The following is a 23128-nucleotide window of genomic DNA, read 5'->3' on the forward strand; positions in this document are numbered from 1 at the left end:
CTCTCCTGTAGCCATCTGGCCCAACTCTGTCACACCAACTATAGAAATTTTCAGTTAAGAAAGTTTGCTGTGAAACTAGACAATTGGCGGGAAGCGTCTTTTACAAAACACATCGTTCTTTTTCCAAAATCTATAGTGGTATGCTGTGCAATTTAGAACTTCTTATTCAGCTGCCTACTCTCCGCTGACCAAACTGAAATCTGCCCACAATAGTGAGGTGTGCAAATCCACAAGGGGAAAAAAATTAGAAAAATAATACATCATAGAAGTTACTTATGTTTAATGCTTAAAAGTCTGAATGCACAAACAATAATCTACCATTATAGAAGTACTGGTGGTCAATACAATGCATTAGAACTATGTACAATGACACAGTTTAGTATCAAAATCTTTCTACACTGTAGAGTATTACGAAACTGTTAATGACATCAAACACTAAGCACTTAAGACACTATTTTTTGCTACCACATTTGGAACTTCAATGAACAGTCCATTTCAACTTGCAGCATCAATCCATTTCTAGTATGAAATTAAGTAACTTTCTACTTATACAATAAGATTTATCTACATCGTTCTTTTGATTTTGATCCATAGCAGCAAAGGCACTGTACATCAGCAGATCCACAGACTTAAAGATTTTTTTTAAAGCATTCAAAAAAAAAAAAAAAAAAAGGTCACAGATCATAGTTTAACAGCAACAACAACATAAAAAGATAACACAATGTCTCTGGCACAATGGCACAGGCTGTGCCAATTTCAGGGACATCCAACTAAGACTTGGATAGAACTGGTGGCAAATAAAGCAAGTCCTTTTCCCAAGAGAGAATCCATTCTTTTCTGAACTTCAGAATGAGTGCTCTTGTAAATCCTACCGCTGAAGTCCTTGATTTTGTAGTCTGTACATTGGTAGGAATCCATTCTCATTTCAATGCAGTTTCCAATGAATATAGCAAATATTTCTGTAATCTCTTGTAACTGCAAAATTGCTGAAAGACGCACATCTCCCTTCTCAAAGGGATGTGGCAAAAACATCCAGAAGAGATAAAGGTGGCTCTTTGAGGCAAGTTACTGTACTTCTCTCTGCAATACAACAAAGAGATGTTATATTAAAAAGCCAGGATCAACACAGAGGATTTTATCATCCCCAGAAGCATTGAAAACAAATCTATTTACAAAACACTACATGACAGCAGATTGTTACATACATTAAAAAGAATCTTATTTTTGGCACGTTTCCTTACAATTTATTTAATTCAGCTCTGAATTTAACTAGCGAAAAATTACAGGCATATATACACAACCGGTTATAGTTCGTAATTACTCTTCTAGATTTCCAAGCTGGTCTAAAATACATCAAATTACATCATCTTCCTCCCACAATAATTATTTATATTACAGTAGCACTGAGGAGGTCTCAACCAAGAGCAAGATAAACAGTCAAAAATTTAATATAAGCTATCATTCTATTTAGTGCACTTGTCACTTGTGACCTCCCACCCTTCCTCCTTTCCACCCACCAGCAAAAAACACAAAATATACAACGCACCTTTCAAACCAAGGCAGGGGCAGACAGCTTTATTTAGTCAGTTCATTGTTAGAAAGCCTTCTTTAAACAAAATAAATACATTACAGCTATAATACATAATTAGAGAATCAGTTCAGTGTTAAGTATGCTTATCCCCTCTTCTTCCAAGTAGATATCTTAAGTTTGGTATCACAAGTTCTTAATGAGCATTCACAATTCAATAGCAAGTTAGATGGGGGAAAAAATGAACTCCACAACTGTGATGAGCATTGTAAGTCCTCAGTTTGGAAAAGAAAAAAAAAAAAGGAATATACAGCAAAGTGCTAGGAGGAGGAGTCCTGTTTGCATTCAGCTTTGTCTCTAATAAATAACTTCATAGACTGTAGCCTTCTTGTCCCCAGAGCCAGTGACAATGTATTTGTCATCCACAGAGATATCACAGCTAAGCACAGATGAGGACTCTTTGGACTACGAGAAACAAAAGAAAAATACATAAGCATAAAGAAATTAACTATTTTTCTGTTTTAATAAAATCAGGTGAACACAAATGGCACCAGATTAGACGATTAAATCAGTAGAGAGTTTACTAAGGGGGAGTGCATGGGAGAGCTTATCTAAATACCAAAATATACTGACTCAAAGCAGAGAGGAAGGGCTAGCAGATGCAACTACAAAAATAATTCGGCAAACTTCCCTCACGTAAAGTATTTAAGACAACACACAGAGCAACATAAAAGGAAAGGGAATGTTTTATTCAATATTACAGAACTGAAGACAACCTATAAAACAAACTAATCCCTCCAATCCTCCGTCCCCCCCCACACGCACTTTACAAACAGTGAGTATTTATTAAACGTTTATATAACTCAATTAGTTTTCGCCTGCTTAAAAACAAGCCAAAAGCCATCTTGAAAAAATACATTATCCTTATGGAGAAGTCCTATAGAGTTTAACTGGGATAAAACCAACAGGGTTCTAGAGAAATTTGAGAGGTTTCTATAAAAATCACTCTAAAAACCTACAGGATATAATAGAGAATGAGAATCATTACTGTTTTTAGTACCCCCTTCTAAGCACTTTCCAAATGGAAAAGAAAGACCATCCCTGCACCAAGGAACTTACAATCTCAGGAATAAACAAACAAACAGGTGAGAAGACACCAGAGTGACTGGCATAGTAGAAGCAAATCAATGGAACAGAATACAATAAACAAACAGATCATGCAATGGATACAGCATCAAAATGAGAGAGAGAGAGAATTAATTTATATCTATATCTACCTAGATATAGTATATGATATATATTTATATTTAATATCTGGAGCCCAAAAACGAAGCATCCAGGATTTTGGTAAAAGTTGTTGGAGGCTGGTTGGCACTACTTTCTCAATGATATTCTATAGGAATGAGAGTTTGGAGATGGGATTAGAGTGGGAAAGGTTCTCCTAATCAAGTGCTGATTTCTTGTAGATTAGCCAGACTATAAAGAGTTTGAACAGGTTCGCTTTTCTGAAGGAGGCATCGTTAAGTTCATTAGAAAGGGGCACAGTTAATATTTATAGGATGTTTAAAGAAAAAAAAACGTATAGAAAGGTTATCATTTCCTATTGCATTCCACAAGAACCTTCCATAAGTGTCGGCTCTTGAATTCAAGAGTTTTCCTGCTTAATGTAATGACTTTTAAATCTCAATACACATTATGACATCTTAATGGTGCTTATCTAGTCCAAACCTGTTCAGCTATTTCATGAAATAAAGAGGAACATTTTTAAAAAATGCCATGTCACAGTTATAAATTAGGGGAAAAAGTGCTCACGAGGCTTTATTTCTCTTGTCTGTGAACTGAAAAAAATACACAAGTGTTGAGTCTGGTTTTCACTATTTTCAGCAGGATTCTGGATATTCAATGAATGGTAGATTAGCCACGTGGCACCTGCACTATATTCCACTGCCCACAGCATGAAATACAAAGGAGAGGAAATAGGCATAAGAAATTCGAGACAAAGAGGATTAAAAAATGGGCATTAAAGCCCAACTTCAAGATAAGGGTCCATTTTATTGTAATGTTAAAATTATTAAAATATTATTGAGGACAAAATCTTGTACATCTCATTATAACAGACAAAGTCTTAAAAGAAACATAATTAGCCAAGAAAACCCATTTAAAAACTTCTTAGGCTAACGATGGACCCTGAAAAGTGCACCTCTATTGTACTATAATGTGGAAAACAGCTTTTAGGAGATTATTACCTGGAATATGCTGGCTCCATAAGGTGTTCTCCAGGCATTAAGAAGATTATCTTTTCCAGTGCTTACAAACCATTTTCCTGAAATCAGATTTTTAATTTTTTTTTATAATTATGTTACATTTTCAATGAACTCATGCACAAAACCCCTAGATTACGAAGAAAAATGATCAATTTACACTTAATGAAAAAATTATCCAGAGAACGGTCAAAGTTACATGTGGCTAGATCAGTGGTTCTCAAACTTTTTTACTGGTGACCCTTTTCACACAGCAAGCCTCTGACTGCGACCCCCCCTTATAAATTAAAAGCACTTTTTTATATATTTAACACCAATATAAATGCTGGAAGCAAAGCAGGGTTTGGGGTGGAGGTTGACAGCTCTTGACCCCCATGTAATAACCTCATGACCCCCTGAAGGGTCCTGACCCCCAGTTTGAGAACCTCTGGGCTAGATTAAGGTATTTCACTGTAAGTATTTTGTATTAAAAAGAAATCATACAGAAAAAAGTTTAATTTTAGTATTATATTGAACATCTGGTTTTACATTTCCTTGTTTTTATTCAAAAGAAATTTGTTAGGAGAGAAAATACTGGCATAGATGTTGTAGCTTACCACAGTGAGCAAATTTGAGTGACAACACACAGCTCTCGTGAAGATGCAGTTGATACTTGTCTGGTTTAGTAACATGCAACACCTCAACATTACTGTTCTCCATTCCTACTGCCAACCATTCACCAGTTGGACAATAACCCAGTGAGAAGATCTGGAATTAACAGAGCACATGCTTCAGTCAGTAAAGGAGGAGCTTGAAATAGTCGGAGCTAATTCCTGCTTCATTGTTATCACTGTTCACAAAATGTGAGCTACATTTTGGGCTGCTACACAGGTTATAAAAGATGTTAATCGTTTACTATAGTAATCAAGACAATTAGTTAATGTAAATGCAACTCATTTTGAACTGCAATAGTAAAGCATTGAAACAAACTATAAAAGTTACTTTCCTAGCCCATCCAACAGCATTAGAAATATTTCTGTAATATATCTTTTGAACTAAGATCTACAGAACTGAAAACTGGTTACATAGGAACACTTTAATCTGGCAATTCCCCTTTATAAATAGGGCTCTCTGCTCTTCTTGTGGGAAAAATACTGATCTGTCAAACTGAGAGCCATAATCTAGAAAAAATGTTTAGCTGCCATATTAAAAACAGTGCCAGAGACTAAGTGAAAAAATTCTAGGAGCTCTTCAAGTTTGCTTTTTTAAAAAGGTGCTAATTTTATAAAATCACTATGGATTTCTCTAACATGTCAAAGCTTCTGAGAGTGAACCTGTGATGTGAAATCATGTTGTTGTAGCTGTCTTCCTTCTCTGAGGTCCCAGGATCTGACTGTATTGTCCAAACCTCCCGTCCAGAGCTTGGTGCCATCATTAGAAATGTCAATACAGCTGGCTCCATCGGTGTGGCCCTGGAATTGTCTGAAAATTTCAAAGAGAAAACACATGCACACGCTAATGGTAAAAAGATTTGGTTTTGATCCGTGTTCATTTTTCCATGCAGATCATGCTAGTTTTGGTTTATTTCCTTTAATAACTCTAGCTATTAAAATGTAGCAAAAGCATATTTTAGTAGAGTGACTTGAATTCCGAATTTGTAGATCACCAAATGAACTGTGTGTGGAATGCCTCAAATAATCAGCCTAGTACATTTTTTTTCAAAGCACCCTATATACTTGTTCACAAGCCAAATTTTTTTGACTGTAAAAAACGTGAAGTATCGAAGAGCGGGGGTCAGCTTATCAATGGGTCTATACCAAAAGTTGACCATTTTAAGCTCTATTGGACTATTGAATATCTAATACATTGTCGTCGTAGATCGGGGTCGGCAAACTTTACCCTGATGGGCCGGGAGCCAAAGTGGGCTAGGACGTTTTGTTTACCTGGAGCGTTTGCAGGCACGGAGCCCCTCAGCTCTCAGTGGCTGTGGTTTGCCATTCCCAGCCAATGGGAGCTGTGGGAAGTGGCGGCCAGCACGTTCCTCAGCCTGCACTGCTTCCTGCAGCTCCCATTGGCTGGGAACGGCAAACCATGGCTACTTGGAGCTGAGGGGCTCCGTGCTTGCGGACGCTCCTGGTAAACAAAATGTTCTGGCCCGCCAGCAGCTTAGCCTGACGGGCCGGAAGCCAAAGTTTGCCAACCCCTGAAATATAGGGTCGGCTTAAGAAAGGGTCATTTAGTTTTTGCCGTGTTTACCTATCCATCTTGGGGGGACAGCTTATAAATGAATGGGCTGATGAACGTGTATACACGGTATGTTTTAAGGTTCAGACTGAGACTGTGACATCACATCAGGTACTGGGAATGTCACATCTTCCTGGGAGGAATTCAGCATAACATTCTAAATTTACTGGCTCTAAAAAGCATCTGCAATCACTTACTTACACAGGCTTTAATACAGAGTAGTCTCAATGGGATCATCAGATCAACTGATAAAAGCCCATCTTTTACATACATTACTACAATACTGTATAATGTAGAGCTGTATTATTGGGTCCCACTTACAATGTTTTACACTGGGGATGAGAAATACCCAAACATGTGTATCTGAAACCCCCCAAACTTTGTGCTTTCCAAAATCAGATCTGAATGTGGTGATTCAGGCCCATCCTTACTTAGAATACAAACACTAAGCACAGATCAAAGAGGTGTGGTTGTGTGCAACGTATTACACAAGACCAAACTACTCCATGTTTTAAAGGGATCTAGAAGAATCTTAGCAACATCAACACCAGCTGATTTTACTCTAAGAAGCCATCAGACCCCAATCTAGCAGAATTAGAACAGAACTTTAAAGTCTGCCATTATAAAACCCTCTAATCCTATAAATAAGGATGTAATTTTTATCAAGCTTTTATTATTCTGGCTCCTTAACAACAAAATACTGAAACAGTTATGCTGACAATTAAGATAAGAGCACATTAAAAAAAAAATAAGGGAGAAAGTACATGCTATTGTTAATTCATTCTTCACAACCTGACAATCCAGTTCTGTTGACCTACCTGACTAATGTCTGGTTGTGAAGATCCCAAACGGCAATGTTCCCATCGCTACAGCAGGAGAAGCAGACCTTGGAATCGGGGCTGATAGCTAGAGCATAGCAAGCTGGAGCAGAAGATGTCAGCTCTGCTTTTATACGTGGGGTAGGAGCTGCCAGGTCCCAAATGGATAACGTGCTGGCTTCCCCACCGACAATCAGGGTGCGGCCATCTGGAAGCAATCTGCAGGAACGGATGTAGTTATCTCTGTTCTGTGGAGACAGAAGCCATCACGAGATTACTCATGAGGAAAGGAAAACAGCATTAACATGAGAGCAGAAATCCATAAAAGTATTGTATTCCCTCCTGGTTTTAATGAGCCAGTTACACTTATGACAATGATAAAGTGTATTAATGCCAGAAAATTACACGACATCAGGGAAGTACTTAAACTTGATCTACAAAATTCAGTAGTGAGAGCTATTTAATCTTAATTAGCATCAAAATGCAAAGACCAGCACCCAACTCCAAACACTTCAATGTTCCTGCATTTGACAGCTTTTATACAAGGTTTCATTTTTATACTCTGCTCATTTCAGTACATTAACCCCTTGATAACTGGGTGTACCAATTTCTGACATACCTCCGCCTCCCATTTTAATGAGCCCTGCTGCCCCACCAAGGAGATACTAGGGTCACATGTTTTGCACAGTTCTGATGAAGCAGCAATTACAACAAGAGGCAACATCTCATCAAGAACAGTAAATGACAAGAGAAAAGTTGCCAATAATGGTGCATCTTGTAAGCACATGCCAATAATTTGTTGTTCCCAGTAATAATTTAGGGAGATTTTTAAACTGTCAGAATACACACATACATGCACATGCATGGACCATATATTAGAATTCGAGCCTACAAGTAATTTTTAGCACATGAGAGGATATAGGGCTTAAACACACACCCATAATGTCAAAAGTTTATAGACAGCATCTACAGCACTATTTCTGATCTTGTCTCTTGCCTATATAGTTTATGGGGATTTTGGTTTGTCAGGGGAAAAAGCATGTGTATTATAACACACACACACCAGAAACTGAACAACTCAGCAACACACAGAATAATAAAAAGAACCTGAATTAAGCTCACCAAGCTGAGGAGCTGGTTCTCAATGCTGTTGGTACTAATTGATCATCATAACCCATATCTTAACACTATCATATCACTCGTGCACAATCTGAGTATTTTCTAAACTGCTTTCTTCTATCCCCTCCCCATCTGATCAAGCTTCACTTTCATTCCTAGATCTTCACTTACCAGGCAGTCTAGCTGAGAGACAGGGCTCTTGTTCCCAGGGTGGCTGATGTCCCAGACTTTGACACATCCCTTTCCACCAGTATACACGTGTCTTGTGGGGTTGCTTATGGTAACTGCACACACTACTTCCCCGTGATTCAGAGTGTTGATCTGACGAGCATGGCGAGGGATTCCTGGTCCAATGAGGGCATCAGGAGGAAAAGGTACAGGTTGCATCTGACCATCTGCACTTACATGAAATGAATAAGCTCTGAGGAAAGGATAAGGGGAAAGTGATTTAATGAATTACCCCTTGCATCTATTTAAGAAAAGAGAACAAGATACATAAACCATTTTCAAACTTGGCTGCTTACATTTTGGCATCTAACAACATAGTTAGGTACCAAATGCAATGGCCAGATTTTCAGAGGTACTGCACACCCTCAACTTCCATTTACTTTAACAGTAGCCAGGGGAACTCAGTACTTCTGAAGACTTGAAGTTATTAGCTGTCTACATATGGATTTAGTCACCTATCTTTAGGCATCCAGTTTTGGAAATGTTGGCCTTAGTGGTCTCCACAAGGCAAGTTATCCAGACACAGACTAAATAGCTTTTTAGGACTCAAGCCATGTGCTTCTGATTTCTGGAGTGTGTAGGGATATGTGAAGCTATAGTTTCCAACCTTAAGTTTGCCCGTGACTGGGTCCGAGATTTGATATGTGATTTGATATACATACGTAGCAGAAGCAGGGAAGCCCACATCAGAGCCTCCCTGAAGACAGAAATAGTAGGGAGCATCTCTTCAAGCTTTAAGGAATGGTTGGGTCCAAGGGGATAGATAGGTGACTATTTCCCTTAGAGGCTTTCATTTATGAACATGAACGTTCAAGAGAGTATGAAGGGGATTAGTTCATTGCCTGGCTTTCACTGAACTGAACAGTGGGGTGCACATATCTTAAGCTTATATTGTATTTTACAGCACTCTGTCAATAGAAGGATTGAAATCAATGACACCATGGAGTTAAGGTTTTTAGGCACAATTCCTGAAATGGCAGTCCAGCAAAAATGTGCAAGTAATTTGTTCTTGTTGTTGTTGCACTGATATGACAAGCACAAATCCCAGTTCTTTTGCTGGAATCAGGACTCTCACTGAGAAAGAATGTGTTGTGTGACTGCCAGTTATGCCACCTGTGAATAAGCTATCAACAACTTCATCTCCAAATATTTTCTAGGGAGAACAGTTAGGTTGTGAAATTGTTTTGTTTTAAGATGTGACATATTAAAGAGTATATATTACCGAACACAAACTTTATTAGACGACTCCTCTGTACACATAAATATATGGTTAATAGAGGGTTCTTAATTTCCACAGACTAGCTAATTCATGGTAGTACTGATGAAAAAACACACATGGTTGTAATAGTAGAGATATGAAAATAGCTCACAGAAATATTATTTTGGAGGAGACTATTGCTTTAATTGTTGCACTGAAATTGAGAGTTTAAAAAGGCAGCCTTTAAAAACCCAACCATTTTATTTGTTATTTAAGTTACACAATGTGCTAATAGAAAAGGAGGACTTGTGGCACCTTAGAGACTAACCAATTTATTTGAGCATAAGTTTTCGTGAGTTACAGCATCCGATGAAGTGAGCTGTAGCTCACGAAAGCTTATGTGCAAATAAACTGGTTAGTCTCTAAGGTGCCACAAGTACTCCTTTTCTTTTTGCAAATACAGACTAACACGGCTGTTACTCTGAAATGTGCTAATATTACAGTGTTTTTTTCAGCAGTATAAAAATGCAACTATATTTACATAATCTCCAGTTTTCCCCTTTTTTTATACTCATAGCCGCAGAAATTTCACTATTTCTGCACCCTATTTTTGCTCTTTTCTCGTTCCGGCAGGCCTGAGTGGCAAGTTGACACTTTGCTTTATGACACGAAACACATTCAAGCCAGGCTTAGGCAATTTTTTTTCGTTGTTGCAGTTAAAAGATACAAACTTCCTAATTTTAAGTGGATTTGGTCTCCACTAGCAGATTTCTATAGGCACTAGCTAGAAGATCTTATTATTCATCATTTGTTGCATGCCAACAGTGTGTTTGCTGCTGCACAGTACCAAGAGGCAAGCACCTGCCCTGCTCTGAGAATTTACATTGATACCAAAAGTGAATCTTTATTATAGCTTTTTTTTCTTTTTTCTTTTTTTAAAGCAACGTTTTAGTCAAAATGGCTTTGACGCTGTAGCTCAAGATGTTGTCAATGGAGCTATGCTGATTTACACCAGTTGAGAATCTGGCTCTTAAAGCAAATAGTAAGTGCTATGTATAATTATTCAAATACATTTAATCTTGAAAAAGATCGGGTGTCATATTACTTTTCCCCCCTCTCTCCATGTACCATTTATTACAAGTCCCCTTGTACCACTGTGCAGGTCATCAGTAATAGGAATATTTACCACTAACATAGAATTTCGCATGTTTAAAGCACTGTAAATATATTACAAAACTCCTCAATTATAAAGATCTGTACAGATATCTGCAGCTCCTATTTTTGAGTCAGACTGTACTGTTCCCTAGGAAAATCAGGCAATAATTAAAAAACCAAGGCGAAGTACAGGTAACAAGATAGCCAATGCAGCACATTCCATTTCAGAGAATGCTCAGTGAAAATAGTTGAATACAACTTAGGTCTCCATCTTTGCAGTCTTCAAATCTAGCTAATAATAATTAGCTATTATTGACCTTGTAAATAGTGACTATTATGCCAATGCATTAACAAACATTTGAGATGCAACAAAACCTTTCACTTTTTTAGTTATTATATTACTGTAATGACTGTAAAGGAACTTGCTGGATGCTCTCCACACAGACAGGAAGAAGGTTCCTGCTCCACAGAGCTTACAGTCTAAGGCTCTGATCCTGTAAACTGCTTAGTGCCAACTCCTGAGCCTGCATAGATCCTCAATGAAGTTATCCTGGCTCTATGTAGGTGCAGGTTCATCAACACAGAGCAGCTGACAGAAGACAGCCTAAGATGACAAGTAACACTGGGGGAGAGGGATACAATCATAGTATGTACAACGTTTATATATTTAAAATCAAGTTACATCAACTATACCCAAATATCCCTCAACCTCTCCATTATTAGCTAGTCTATTTTTCTTTAAGTGTTACAAAGGAAGTGGAACTTGAGGCCCTTCAAATAAAACCCAGATCAATACGATTTGCATTACTATTTTTTCCCCTCCCTCTAACTCAAGGGGGATGTGATTGGGGAGTTTGTGAGCCTGGAAAAAGAATTACACAGCAAACAAAGCTGTTAGAGTAGGTCACCTTTTCTGGCGAGTTCCATCAAGGATGAATTTGAACATTACGAAACCATAATTCTTCTCGGTATTTTCAATCAAACAAAACATTTCAGCATTTCTTTCTCTGCACACTGCTATTTATAGCATCTAATAAGCTTGCAAGTGATTGCAAGGCTTTTATGCCCAATGGAATTATTTTTAAGCTGAGACACACAGTACAGCAGACATGTATACCAGAGAGTCCTTTACAGTTTGTATTTCCATACAGAGATGGGTCCCCTACTTCACATTTAGAAAAGGAGATCTCTCTGCCCACCACAGACTCTCATTGCTCTATGCCATCTGATACCTCCTGGCTGGTAGTAGATTTTAAAAGAAATCTCCAAACAAGCTTTTAAAATAAAAACAACGATTAAACCACCCTCCCTATCCCTTCAACCCTAAACTTACTTCTAGTCATGCAATAATATTCAGTAGCCCAGGGGAAATCTAGCCAGCAAGGGAACACTACTTCAGTAAATGATTAACTTCATAAATTTAGTGTTTAAAACTCACGGTTTTCCTCCTGGGATGCCTGTCAGATTGGGAGGGATGCCTGGGACTCGCATGTGATGATGTGGATCAAAACCAACCTGCAGTTTTCCCCAAGCAGAACAAAAAGATGTATTAAGTGGGGAATTAAGCGAACATGAGTTTCATTTACCTCTTCCACAACATATTCTCCAAATTAGAGATAGGTTGAACTAGATTTAACCCTGCATGTCTTTAATTTAACAGACCCCCCCACCCCCAACTCCAAACATGTTCACATCCCCTGGGGCAAACACTTACCACTGGAGACCTCCCATAAGCTGCTGCAGCCGCTGCCGCTGCCGCTGCCGCACTCATTTGGGGGGAAATATTATGCAGCCCCGCATACGCAGCTCCTGGACTGGTCAGCTCTCCATTCATTCCAGCATGCGGCACAATTCCAAACGGAGCAGGATAGGGACATGGCACCGCCATCGGGGTCCTTAGACCAGAAGCTGTTGGGGGAATAGTGCTCAATTTAAACAGGTATAAGGGATGCTCAGCACTTCAAAGAGAACAACAAACAGAAGACACAGACACAGAATGCAGTGTTGTAAAGGACTGAAAAGTTAGATGCTTTTCTAGAGGCCTACTTGTTACTAACCTAAAGGGTCGACTCCTGGTGGTTTGCCAGGCACGGGCCTCAAACCAGGAGTAGAATTGCTGCCTGGAGTTGGAGCGTCAGTCCGTGGAGTTGGAGTATTTGATTTAGACACAGGAGTGGTAGATTTCTCATTCTAATATCAAGAGAGGCAATGAAAGACAGTTATTTTACTTTTTGGCTTCATATATAAGATATTGTAGATGACAATTAAAATGTGGTTTGATTAGTGAAACCTAGTTTTCAATTTTTAATGCTCAGCACTGGCAATGGAAAGAAGCATGCAGAGTGACTTAAAAGGGAAGGGTGACCGTAGGAATTAACTCTAGGATTCACAGCTTTTTCTCCTTTAGGTCACTGATGTGATTCAGGATACAGTCAATGACTGAAAATCATTACCATCTGACAATCGTATTGGCAGCGTATGTGAAACCTGTTGGTGGTCTCAATCTGCTCCTGGTGGACATGTGTCCACATCACGATGAGCACCTTTGTTGGCAGTGTGAGGCCCAAAATCGGACAGACAAGCAGACTGAAATAATGGACTCACCCCTAGCCGTGATCCCTATAAAACAGGGTTGAGGCACAATGATGGGGGTAGTGTGAGGAATCTTGCACTGGCACTGTTGTGGTATGCCTGTTTGGTGGACAAACAGCAAACTTCTGTGTTTAACCCTGTCACTCCAGCACCTCTCCTGACCACTACATTCACTACAGAACTGATTTATATAACAATGTGAGAAGTGAAAGTGTACTGAAATGTTGAGAATTGCAGGAAGAGTTACAGTGCAGCTTAGCAATGTGATAAACTACCGTCACCAAAAGGAAGGGAAAGAAGACCCCCCCACACACACTTGCAAGCAGCCTTTTTTTTGCATTGTGATCTGTGATGCAAGTCGAGGAAGACTCTTGTAAATGACAGACAGAAAATTAAAATTACCTGGTCATTTAAACAAAACTAACAATCAAATCACATCCAAGTTGGAAGCTGAATTTACTATAGAACCATAGCACAAAAAATGTATCAAGGAACCTAGGTGTACTGCTTTTTTTTTTTTTTTTTTATCCTCAGAAGGACATGATTCTCTCCTCCCCCACATGAAAAATTACCACAACACAGGCACATCCATCATCTTTTTACACTGGTAGTTTAATAGACGCGTCTCATCCCAAAAAGGCCTCTGGGCTTTTTAACCACCACTTTGCTGTATGTCTTTAAAGTAGAAATTAAGGGAACTTTATATTCAACGTGAAGTTGTATCATGTCTCGTAGCATTTTACAGATCCCATTAGAAATTCAGATATGATCTGGTGGACATGCACATCTGTGTACTCTCTCAGGTCAGGAGTGTTCAAAATCACTTACAAGGCTAAGTTCTTTGGATTTTGAGGAAGGAGTACTGCTAGAAGATGCAATAGAGGCCGGGCTAATCGGTGCATCTTTCTTAAGCAGTCGGGTCTTGTCCAAGCCATTCTCTCTTGGAGAATGTGCTGGGCTCCCTCGAGGGGAAGAAGGATCCTATAAAAGAACAACATGCGTTAGTATAACATCTTCCTAGCAGCATAAACACCTATCTCCAGTAATTCAGACTTTTGGGGAAGATCTCTAAATAAAACATGAAGCATCACTTGACTTCATAACTGATTTGGTTAATATGATTTGGTTTAAAATCTAGATGTATAACAAAACAAACATAAGTATTAGTTAATATTGTATGTTGTTAACTAAGTGCCATATAAAAATAACGATAATGCTTAGGACAACAAAGTAAATAAGAATTACATTTCTCATGTTAACAGGTGGGGAAACTGAAGGCACACAAAAGGCTAATTGTCTTGTGCAAGGTCACACAGAAAATCAGTGGCAGAGCAGGAACAGAACATAGGTACCATAAATATCAGTGCCCTATTTGCTTTAAGATGGGTGAGGTAAGATTTTATTTGTTTAACTATATAAACAGCTGAGAAAAGCTCTTCTGAAGAAGTGTTACTGCTATAAATAATATTTTAGAACTGAAAAGATAAAAAGATGAAGCTGGATTTCTTTAGCAATTACAAGCCCCTTTGTGAAGGCATGCATCTGACCTACACTGAGATTTGAGAGACACCTTCAATTACTGTATGGTATAGGAAGCAGTATAACACATACCTCATTGGAAACATCAACCACCAAGTTATCATCACTCTTTTCACCATCACTGTCCTGCAATGACAAATCAGATTCTTAAAAAATATCCAAAGATCTATGGTCTCTTTAAAAAGCAAAAATATCTATTACTATAAAGCATCATACTATTCTTCAATATTTCCTATTTCTTTGATCTCATTTAAGCTGTTAATAATAAATACTATGTAGGTCTTACTTTATATATAAGAAGTGCTTTACATTTCATTATCCCTGTTTTACAGATGGGGAAATTGAGGCACAGAGAGATGAAGTGACTTGCCCAAGGTCACCCAGAAGGAACCCAGATAGAGCTCAGGTCTTCTGATTCCTAAAAAATTCTTAGGTTGGTAATACACCATGTAAATGTTTCACTCACATAACGAGTTGCTATTTCTTTCTCTTCTGTTTTCTGCTTTTTGCTATCTGAAGAGTAATCCGTCGAGTTCCTATGCTTCTCTGCTGTTCTGAAACTAGCTGATGGAGACACAGAAGAGCTCTGAAATTAGAGGGGAGAGAGGGAAATGTGACCACACATTTGCACAATCTCATTTCTGATTACTTTCAACAGACAACCTGAAGGTGGTGGTGGAGGTGGTTTTGAGGTCTTCTAGTGGATAACAGCACTTTAATCAATGATAGCTAACTAATAAGATTTATATTGACACTTTGAATGAAATAATTGGTAGATACTTCTGTACAAATATCAATTACTGGAGCACCAAATAGTTGAGGTCCAAAATGCCACAGAACTGCTATATATTAATTTAAGAATACTATTTTTTACCATGGTTATTGGGATGTTTACTTTACAAATATACAGAAGGCTACCAGGAAAAACGAGGAAGGAAAAGAATGGTTCAAGATAAGCCACCCCTCAGCAAATATTTGAGAGTTAAGGAACAATGCAGAGCTATATTGGCTTTGATGATTTTACCTCTAGCTCTAGCCAACATACAGGACTGGTTTTGACCAGAAGAGTCAAAGCTCAAACACAGAAGAACAAAGGAACTATTGCAAGGTTTAAAAGGGACTCTTTCTCAAGAGAGGGGATAGTTGTTTGGGGAAACCAAGCTGAGACAGGTATCAGAGGCTTAGCTGTGTTAGTCTGGATCTGTAAAAGCAGCAAAGAGTCCTGTGGCACCTTATAGACTAACAGGGAAAGACTAGACGCGATAAATCATTCCCCACTGGATCGACTGCTGCCCGCTGATCCAGCAGGTAGTGAAGACATACCTGTAGTCATTGTTAAAAGGGTTTAAGTCTTCTTGCCATGCTTGACCAAAATTCCCCGTACTAGAGTTGGCCATAAATTTTCTGTCAGAATGTTTTTTTAATGGAAAATGCAAATTTGAAATTTTCCATGGAAAAATGTCTATGAAATATTTAATTTCAGGTTGGTCTAACCCAAATCTGAAAAAAATCATGTTGTTCAACTAACCCAAAACGTTTAGTGTTAAATCAGTTTAATAAAACATTAATAAGCTGCATTCCCCCAGTCAGTGCATTGCCTTATTATCTCTTTTCTGCAGAGGTCTCTACAGGACTGCATTTCCCATAACACAACATGGCTATCCCTGACCAGCCTCTCAGTGGTGCATCACGAAATATGTAGTCCAACCAGGGAGCTAACTTCATAAGGGAGAACAGGGGCATCAGGCTCCTGAACTAAGCTCCCATAAACCAATCCGCTGCGATGGAAAAATACAGTTTAATTTTGAACTGCCTCAAAGTGATGCGTTTCAGGTCATTTCAATAAACCAAAACGTAACACTTTGATTTCAGGAGTGTCAAAATGTTTTAATTCATTCTGACTTTAAATTTTTCGTAATTTCTGTAGCATGCAAAGTTCTGAAATTTTGACATTTTGTCCCAATCTGAGAATAAAACAAATGCGGAAATGTCAAAATTTCTCATGGGACGGAATTTACAATATTTTGTTCAGCTCTTCCCCATACACTTCAGTAAGGGTTTTGAATGTATGAGTGAGGCAACATCAGGACAAACACATGTCCAGTGTAGACTTCAATGCATTCTGACACCACTGGCATGTTTCATATTTCAGTGTTCTTATTAAAACATTGAGGCTCTGATTCTGAACAGCACTTAAGCATGTGCTAAAGTTTCTCCCTACTCGGGAAAGCACGTTAACAAATGCTGAAATCCCACTGAAGTCAGTGGGACTTAAATCTATGCTAAAAGTTAAGCATGTACTTAATTAAGTTATTTCCGGAACAAGAATGCCTTTTTGAATTGGAGCCTTAATTAGCAAATTATGTACAGACTGGTTGAAATTTTGCAAGTTTTTTTTTATGGGGTGTTAGCAAAAATTTTCCCTTTATTTTTGACCGATTCTAGTTATTTACACATTCACAATACTGGATGAAAATGGAAGTTTGAAAACAAAGCTAGCATTGCTCATGACAACTAATTGGGAACATTTAGTGAGCACCAGTAGGGTCTACATGGACCAAGTCATGCGCAAAATGTTAGTGCGCTTTAGAAATCACACCGCCGTAGTGTGCATTACTCCACTGTGTAGATAAATCTTAGTATTATTTACTACAGAGAATGCCCTTTGCAAAAGATTTTATATGAGCATTAAGAGTACTCCTTTACATTCATATTCATTTCACAGATTGGGAGGAGGCAGTTTATAATTTGAGTTCAATTCATTATAACTTAACTTCACTGTATAGAAAGCAATTTGTTTTAAAAGGAGAAAATCATCATCGCTAAGCTGCAATTAGAATTATGTCTAAAGAATCAGAGTAAACTACTGCACTTATTTAAACAGAAATATTTATTTTCATGAATTAGAAACCACGTGGTTTCATTTTTCTCAGTATAGTTAACCTTGGCACTGCAGATATCATTTTAATCCTTGATTTTGCTGCTCAATAAAATTATAATTCAGAGCTCCCTATTAGAATGATAAAGTAGTTAATTATCACCAGCACTTAAAGGATGATCACCATATTGGGCACTGGGGCAATGCATACTGTTTAATGGCGTAATTGCTTTAAAGTCCAATCAGACTTGGTAATAAAGTGGAAAAATCCTAGGCAGCCCCATGCAATGGAACTTTTTTGGCTGGCAGTACGCAGAGAAGCACTAACAAGATGTAAGCAATAGTACTGATCGACAGAAACTTATATGGTCAACAAAAGAAGGTTTAGTTTTGTTTCTTTGTGAAAAATCCAGCTGTATATCTAGACACTACTAGAGATCATACAATGCAAGTTTCGTTATTGGATTATATGCTTAAAAATGTGATCACACATCCTCCCCCAGCCCACACACTTTCTTCATATTAAAATCTTCACAAACGTGGTGATCAAAGTTCTGTGAACAGGAATGCCTGTGCAGTTAGTGAATTTTCTGAATTAGTATAAGGTGACTTGTCTACAAACAGCCATTATTGTCCTTATGTTTTTATCCTAATTCAGGCTTTTCTGCATATTAAAACAAGATTATGAGTAGCCTATATGCCTTTTAAGCATTACAATACCCTTAGGTACCTTTGTCTACACTTAAAAGTTATATCAGCATAGCTACTTCAATAGGGGCGTGGAAAAAAAACCCCTCAACTGTGACCGATGTAGCTATGCTGACAAACCCGCACGTGTAGACAACTATGTGAGTGGAAGAGTGCTTCTGTCGATGTAGCTTATGTCATTTGGGGATGTGGCATTCCTATAGAAGAACATCTTCTGTCAGCTTAGGCTGCATCTACACTAGGGAGCTATGCTGGCACAGGGTACACAGTATAGACATAGCCTTATGTCTTAAAACTGCCACAAACATTTTCCAGCCAAGATACAGAGAGTTTCATCTGCCCTTCACATCACGACAAGAGAAGGGAAACAAGCAATTGAATATTTTACTTTCCCATCAATCCCAAACAAAATCCCTGCAATTTGCCTATGTGACTGGGTGAGTATAATTTTGTAAGGCTGCTTTAAGGCTAATTAACTGTTCCAGCTTTGGGTGTTGGGCTGAAGCTCAGGAGTATGAGGTTACAAGTTAAGGTTTCAAATCACATTCTTGGGTCTAGCATGTAGCTTGACACTTTTTAGGAGAGAAAATGAAGAACTTTCCAACTGAAACGAAGAGGGACGAAAGGGATTAGGTAGGCAGAATGCAATTCCACAACTAGAATACACTGGGGCTAATATTACTTCTGCAGAAAGAGTAACTGGATCTTCAGTTACAACAAGCTGTTAGGACCTGGGCTGGATTTGAACTGACAACCTAGAGATAAAAAAGCTTCTGAGCTGGTACAGTTCACTTTCCCCCATCCCCCAAACCTTCATTTTAATTCCTGCCCCTCAGGTTTTGGAGAGGAATGAAGGCTTGGCTTTGGGCCAGTTGCTGAGAGGACTACAAGGCTAGACTTCAAGAGTGAGATGCAAGAAATAGCAGCCTAACTCTGGTCTCCTGCATGAAGCCTCAGTTCAGATTTTTAAGCAGAGATTTTGTAATGGCCACATCTGGTCTATCCATTACAAACTGTATCTGCTATATAAAAAAACTGCAATTCTGCAGGAACTCCATGGCTGGTGTTGATAGACCTAAAATTGCCCCTTATACAAAATAGCACAACTGCCATGGCCTGTTTAGCCAAAGCACTAAGTGACAACTATCTACATGTAACTGTGGTTGTGTATCAGATGTCTACAAGTGACACTGGCATCTGTACAAACCTTTTCCCTGAGTCTACACCTAGGGATCTGTGGGAGATCCCATGACTAAAGGGCTGAACACAAAAAACCTCCATCAAAGCACAGTTTAGCTGTCAGACTTTGCTCTGTTTTTCGATTAAAACATCAAGGCTCTTCTAACAGCTTCCTTTAAAGAAGATGGAACAGGGTTGCTGCTTAGAGAAATTAAGTGATTTAGCATTATGTCTTGGCAGGCTGTAACTTAATGGGCCAGAATCCTCCTTCTAATAACTATTAAAATTTATAGAGAAAGAAAATCTTTTCACACTGCAGTTTTCTTCAATGAACTTTTAATCTACTAGAAAACCAAGCATTTCCCTGCTAAGCAGTATTGAGTTTGTTCACATCTAATAATTGAACAAGACATGTGGAAATACATTATTTGGGGATAGTGGCTGTTTTAATTTCTCTTTTAGCAAAAAGGCACTGTATTTTCATTTTCTGTTTGTGTAGAAAAGGTTAATTCCTGGTAAATACATGCAAAATGGTGACCCAAACCGACTGAACAGATATAAGAACAGCAAGGCTCAGCACTTTGACATGTACATTTAGTTCATTTAAGAAGCACTACATCAAATACAGCGTTGGATCTTCAGCACAAGACTGTAAAATACTAGACACTACATATCCCACTATGTTTTGTACAGTGCTGAGCAACACTACACAACAAACGAGACCAACACTCTCCAGGAATTTCATGAGGTGGCATATTCCCTCTCTGATATTTATATGGTGACCGTCACAGTGGAATGTAGGTGCCAGACACAGCCTGAAATATCTCCCCTGACCATGCACAAATTAATTGATCATAAAGAATGCTATATAAACCTCTTATAAAGCCATAAATATCCCATAAGTAGCAGTGCAAACATCAATGTGCTGTCTACTTGTAATAATTAATACTTCAAATTACTTGAAAAATCCAAGAATTACTATAACCTTTTAAACCTCAACTTCCACTGAAAATTACATGCATTACCATAAATGGCTCACATAGCACAAAGGAAGAAAAACAATATAGTAAAATCAAGCACACGGGCTATCCATCCTTTCTCAAGCCCTGTAGCTTGGACTACCATCAGATAGCTCTCTTGGACTGCTAATCTTGCTTGGATAAAAATTAAGTGATAATTAAATGAAACCAGTGTTAGAAATAATGACGAGATGATAAGACCCAAAAGCCCTCCCACACAAAGCTGGTAACTCTTGAAGCATTTGTGACTGTGACCATTACCTGGTGTAACTCTATAACACTAAAAAAAGGATGTATTTTAAGTGAAATAATTAAAACAATAATTCCAACAAAGTGGGAATTATGAGATAATTGATCATCCTGAAGTATTACACAAACTGCAGTAAAAGCCAAGGATGTTCATTGCTAAGGTCAATTATGATATAATTATCTGAATGACATTATTGCTGTTATAAAGTCCATTCAAAGTATACGAGAAACAATAAAAATGGATACAACACACATCACAGGAAAATGACTTCACAGGAATGCTCACTCATTGACTGGCACTCACATTTAGGGCGGTGAAATACAAAAGCCAACGTTAGCAATCTGACTCACTCCAGCGTTTGGTATGGTCCTTTTAATTATTTAAGGGAGATGTGAAATCAGCAACATGGAGCAACTGAAGTATTATAACTCCTACATAAGTCTGAGTTAAGACTGTCCATACCTAGACTTGGCTGCTTACTGACTTGGGCCAAAAGGTGGACCAGCTTCCAGTCCACTTTACGGGTACGAAATGCAGTACAGCGCTGCACTAGTTCTAACCTTATGCCAGACAGAATGGAGTAACAATCACAAGAATATTCTCTCTACTTGAAAACTTAGCAGCTAAGCCTTTGAGCTCCTGGGCTTAACTTTCCTCAGAAGTCCCAAGGCCAAACTCTCTAACACGGCTCCTTGCCAATGAAAGGGATAGAAAAAACCAGTATTGTACAACATAGCCCTTCACCTATTTTGCGTGTGTGTGGGGGGGAATTGCACACTATTTTGATCTATTTTTAGCACACTGATTCGATCAGAGTTAAGATGGGTATGTCTCCTAGGGCTGGAATTTACACTTTCCAGCTCGAGTGTAGACATACCCAAAGATGTCTCACTTCACTCAAACTGCAATGTCACATTCATCCCCTCCCCTCGGTTTCCTGTCTCAGTTATTAGCACAGAGCCACAACAATGTAAAGGAAAGAAATAGGGAATAAAACTGGGAGAAAAACAGCCACTGATAAAGATGTATATAAAGAAACACCAAGATACACAGCAGAAAAAGGAAAACAAAATTGAGGAAGGTAAAGAAGAAAAAACAAAAACAAAAAGAATAGTCAGTTATCCTGATTATTAAGGAAAATTCCATCAAAATATTATTAGAGTTCTCCCACACAATATAGCTTCTGAGTGGTTCACAAAATTCCACAAGAATTCCTTTCAATTTACCAGAATGCATACATATTCTCTCTCTCTCTCTCTCACACTTACACTTTTAGTAAACTGAGAGCAGTGGTTGTGAAATTTTCTGGGCTGCTCCAAGATACCGTGTAGCATGTTTACATCTACCAGTCACATCACCAAAGTAATCCATAGCTCAATCAAAACTCCCACCATATTGCCAAATGGTCTAAACTAGTGGAAAGTCCAACCTTTCTCAGCTTATTCTTGATTCTTATATTGTGACATTCCCTGCTGTGGCACCTGAAAGGCAGCATTACACTTTGTTCTCTTTATCTAAGACAGATGCTTGGGGCCAGGTTCTGAACTATCAAGCTATCAGTCAAGATTACTTGCCTTTCTCTCTCCCTTTCAGAGCTCACATTTTGACCTCCCAAGATCATTTCTCCATTGAGCCTTTTCAGGCCCGGTATACACTACAAAGTTCGGTCAGCATAAGCTTGCATCAACCTAGTCGCACATGCTCTGCCATTAAATGTGTCTCCTACCGATGTAAATGCCCCATTACAGCGACACAGTAACACCACTGCCCTGAGCGGCATTGCGCTATGGTCGATGTGCTGAGGGCGACGCAGCACAAGTGCAGACACTGAGTTACTTATGTTGACCCTAACAGTCCTCCAGCAGCTGCCCCACAATGCCCTACACTGACCAATTGTGAACACCATTGCCCAGGGTTCCCGGAGAACAAGCCAGCTACACACTCCAGACGTGTTCCAGCTTGAAGTAGACCGGAGATTTTGGATCTCCTAGGCCTGTGAGAAGAGGCTGTTCAAGCACAGCTATGGACCAGCCATAGAGACATGGACATCTACAAGCAGGTTACACAGGAGATGCAGGAGAAGGTACTACAGGGACCAGCAGCAGTGCAACATGAAAGCAAAGGAACTGCATTAGGCATACCAGAAGGCCAAGGTGATGAGCTGCAGACTTACTGCTTTTACAAAGAGCTGCATGCCATACTTGGTGGAAACCCCACCACCGACCTACAGACAACCATGACTACCTCCGAGGAGCCCAAGCCAAAGACTCCTGGCATGAACAGCCATGACGAGGAGGAGGATGGGGGACATGCAAGTGGTGGGGTCTTGCTATGCCACAAGCCAGGACCTGTCTGAGACACCACCACAGTCCAGTCAGTCCCAGCAGCTGAGCACAGGTGAGTCTGATGCAGGGGAAGGAACTTTGGGTAGTT

General features: G+C 38.9%; 1 protein-coding gene across 4 annotated transcripts in view; it reads right to left on the bottom strand.

The window, feature by feature from the left end:
* Positions 1-265: 265 nt before the first annotated feature.
* Positions 266-23128, bottom strand: part of LOC311520713 (transducin-like enhancer protein 4) — a 129695-nt gene continuing 106832 nt past the window's right edge. For all 4 annotated transcript variants that reach the window (XM_084628401.1, XM_084628400.1, XM_084628399.1 and 1 more), the window contains 13 exons: positions 15128-15247; positions 14734-14787; positions 13951-14103; positions 12588-12720; positions 12245-12438; positions 11969-12045; positions 8121-8370; positions 6831-7078; positions 5103-5250; positions 4386-4536; positions 3775-3851; positions 1547-1993; positions 266-1080 (listed from right to left, as the gene is read on the bottom strand). In XM_084628401.1, coding sequence (XP_084484527.1) covers positions 1886-1993; positions 3775-3851; positions 4386-4536; positions 5103-5250; positions 6831-7078; positions 8121-8370; positions 11969-12045; positions 12245-12438; positions 12588-12720; positions 13951-14103; positions 14734-14787; positions 15128-15247 — 1713 coding nt within the window. In that variant the 3' untranslated portion in view covers positions 266-1080; positions 1547-1885. The remainder of the gene's footprint in view (positions 1081-1546; positions 1994-3774; positions 3852-4385; positions 4537-5102; positions 5251-6830; positions 7079-8120; positions 8371-11968; positions 12046-12244; positions 12439-12587; positions 12721-13950; positions 14104-14733; positions 14788-15127; positions 15248-23128) is intronic.

The sequence above is a fragment of the Lepidochelys olivacea genome, assembly GCF_965140295.1.
Source record: "Lepidochelys olivacea isolate rLepOli2 genome assembly, chromosome: 5".
Lineage (NCBI taxonomy): Eukaryota > Metazoa > Chordata > Testudines > Cheloniidae > Lepidochelys > Lepidochelys olivacea.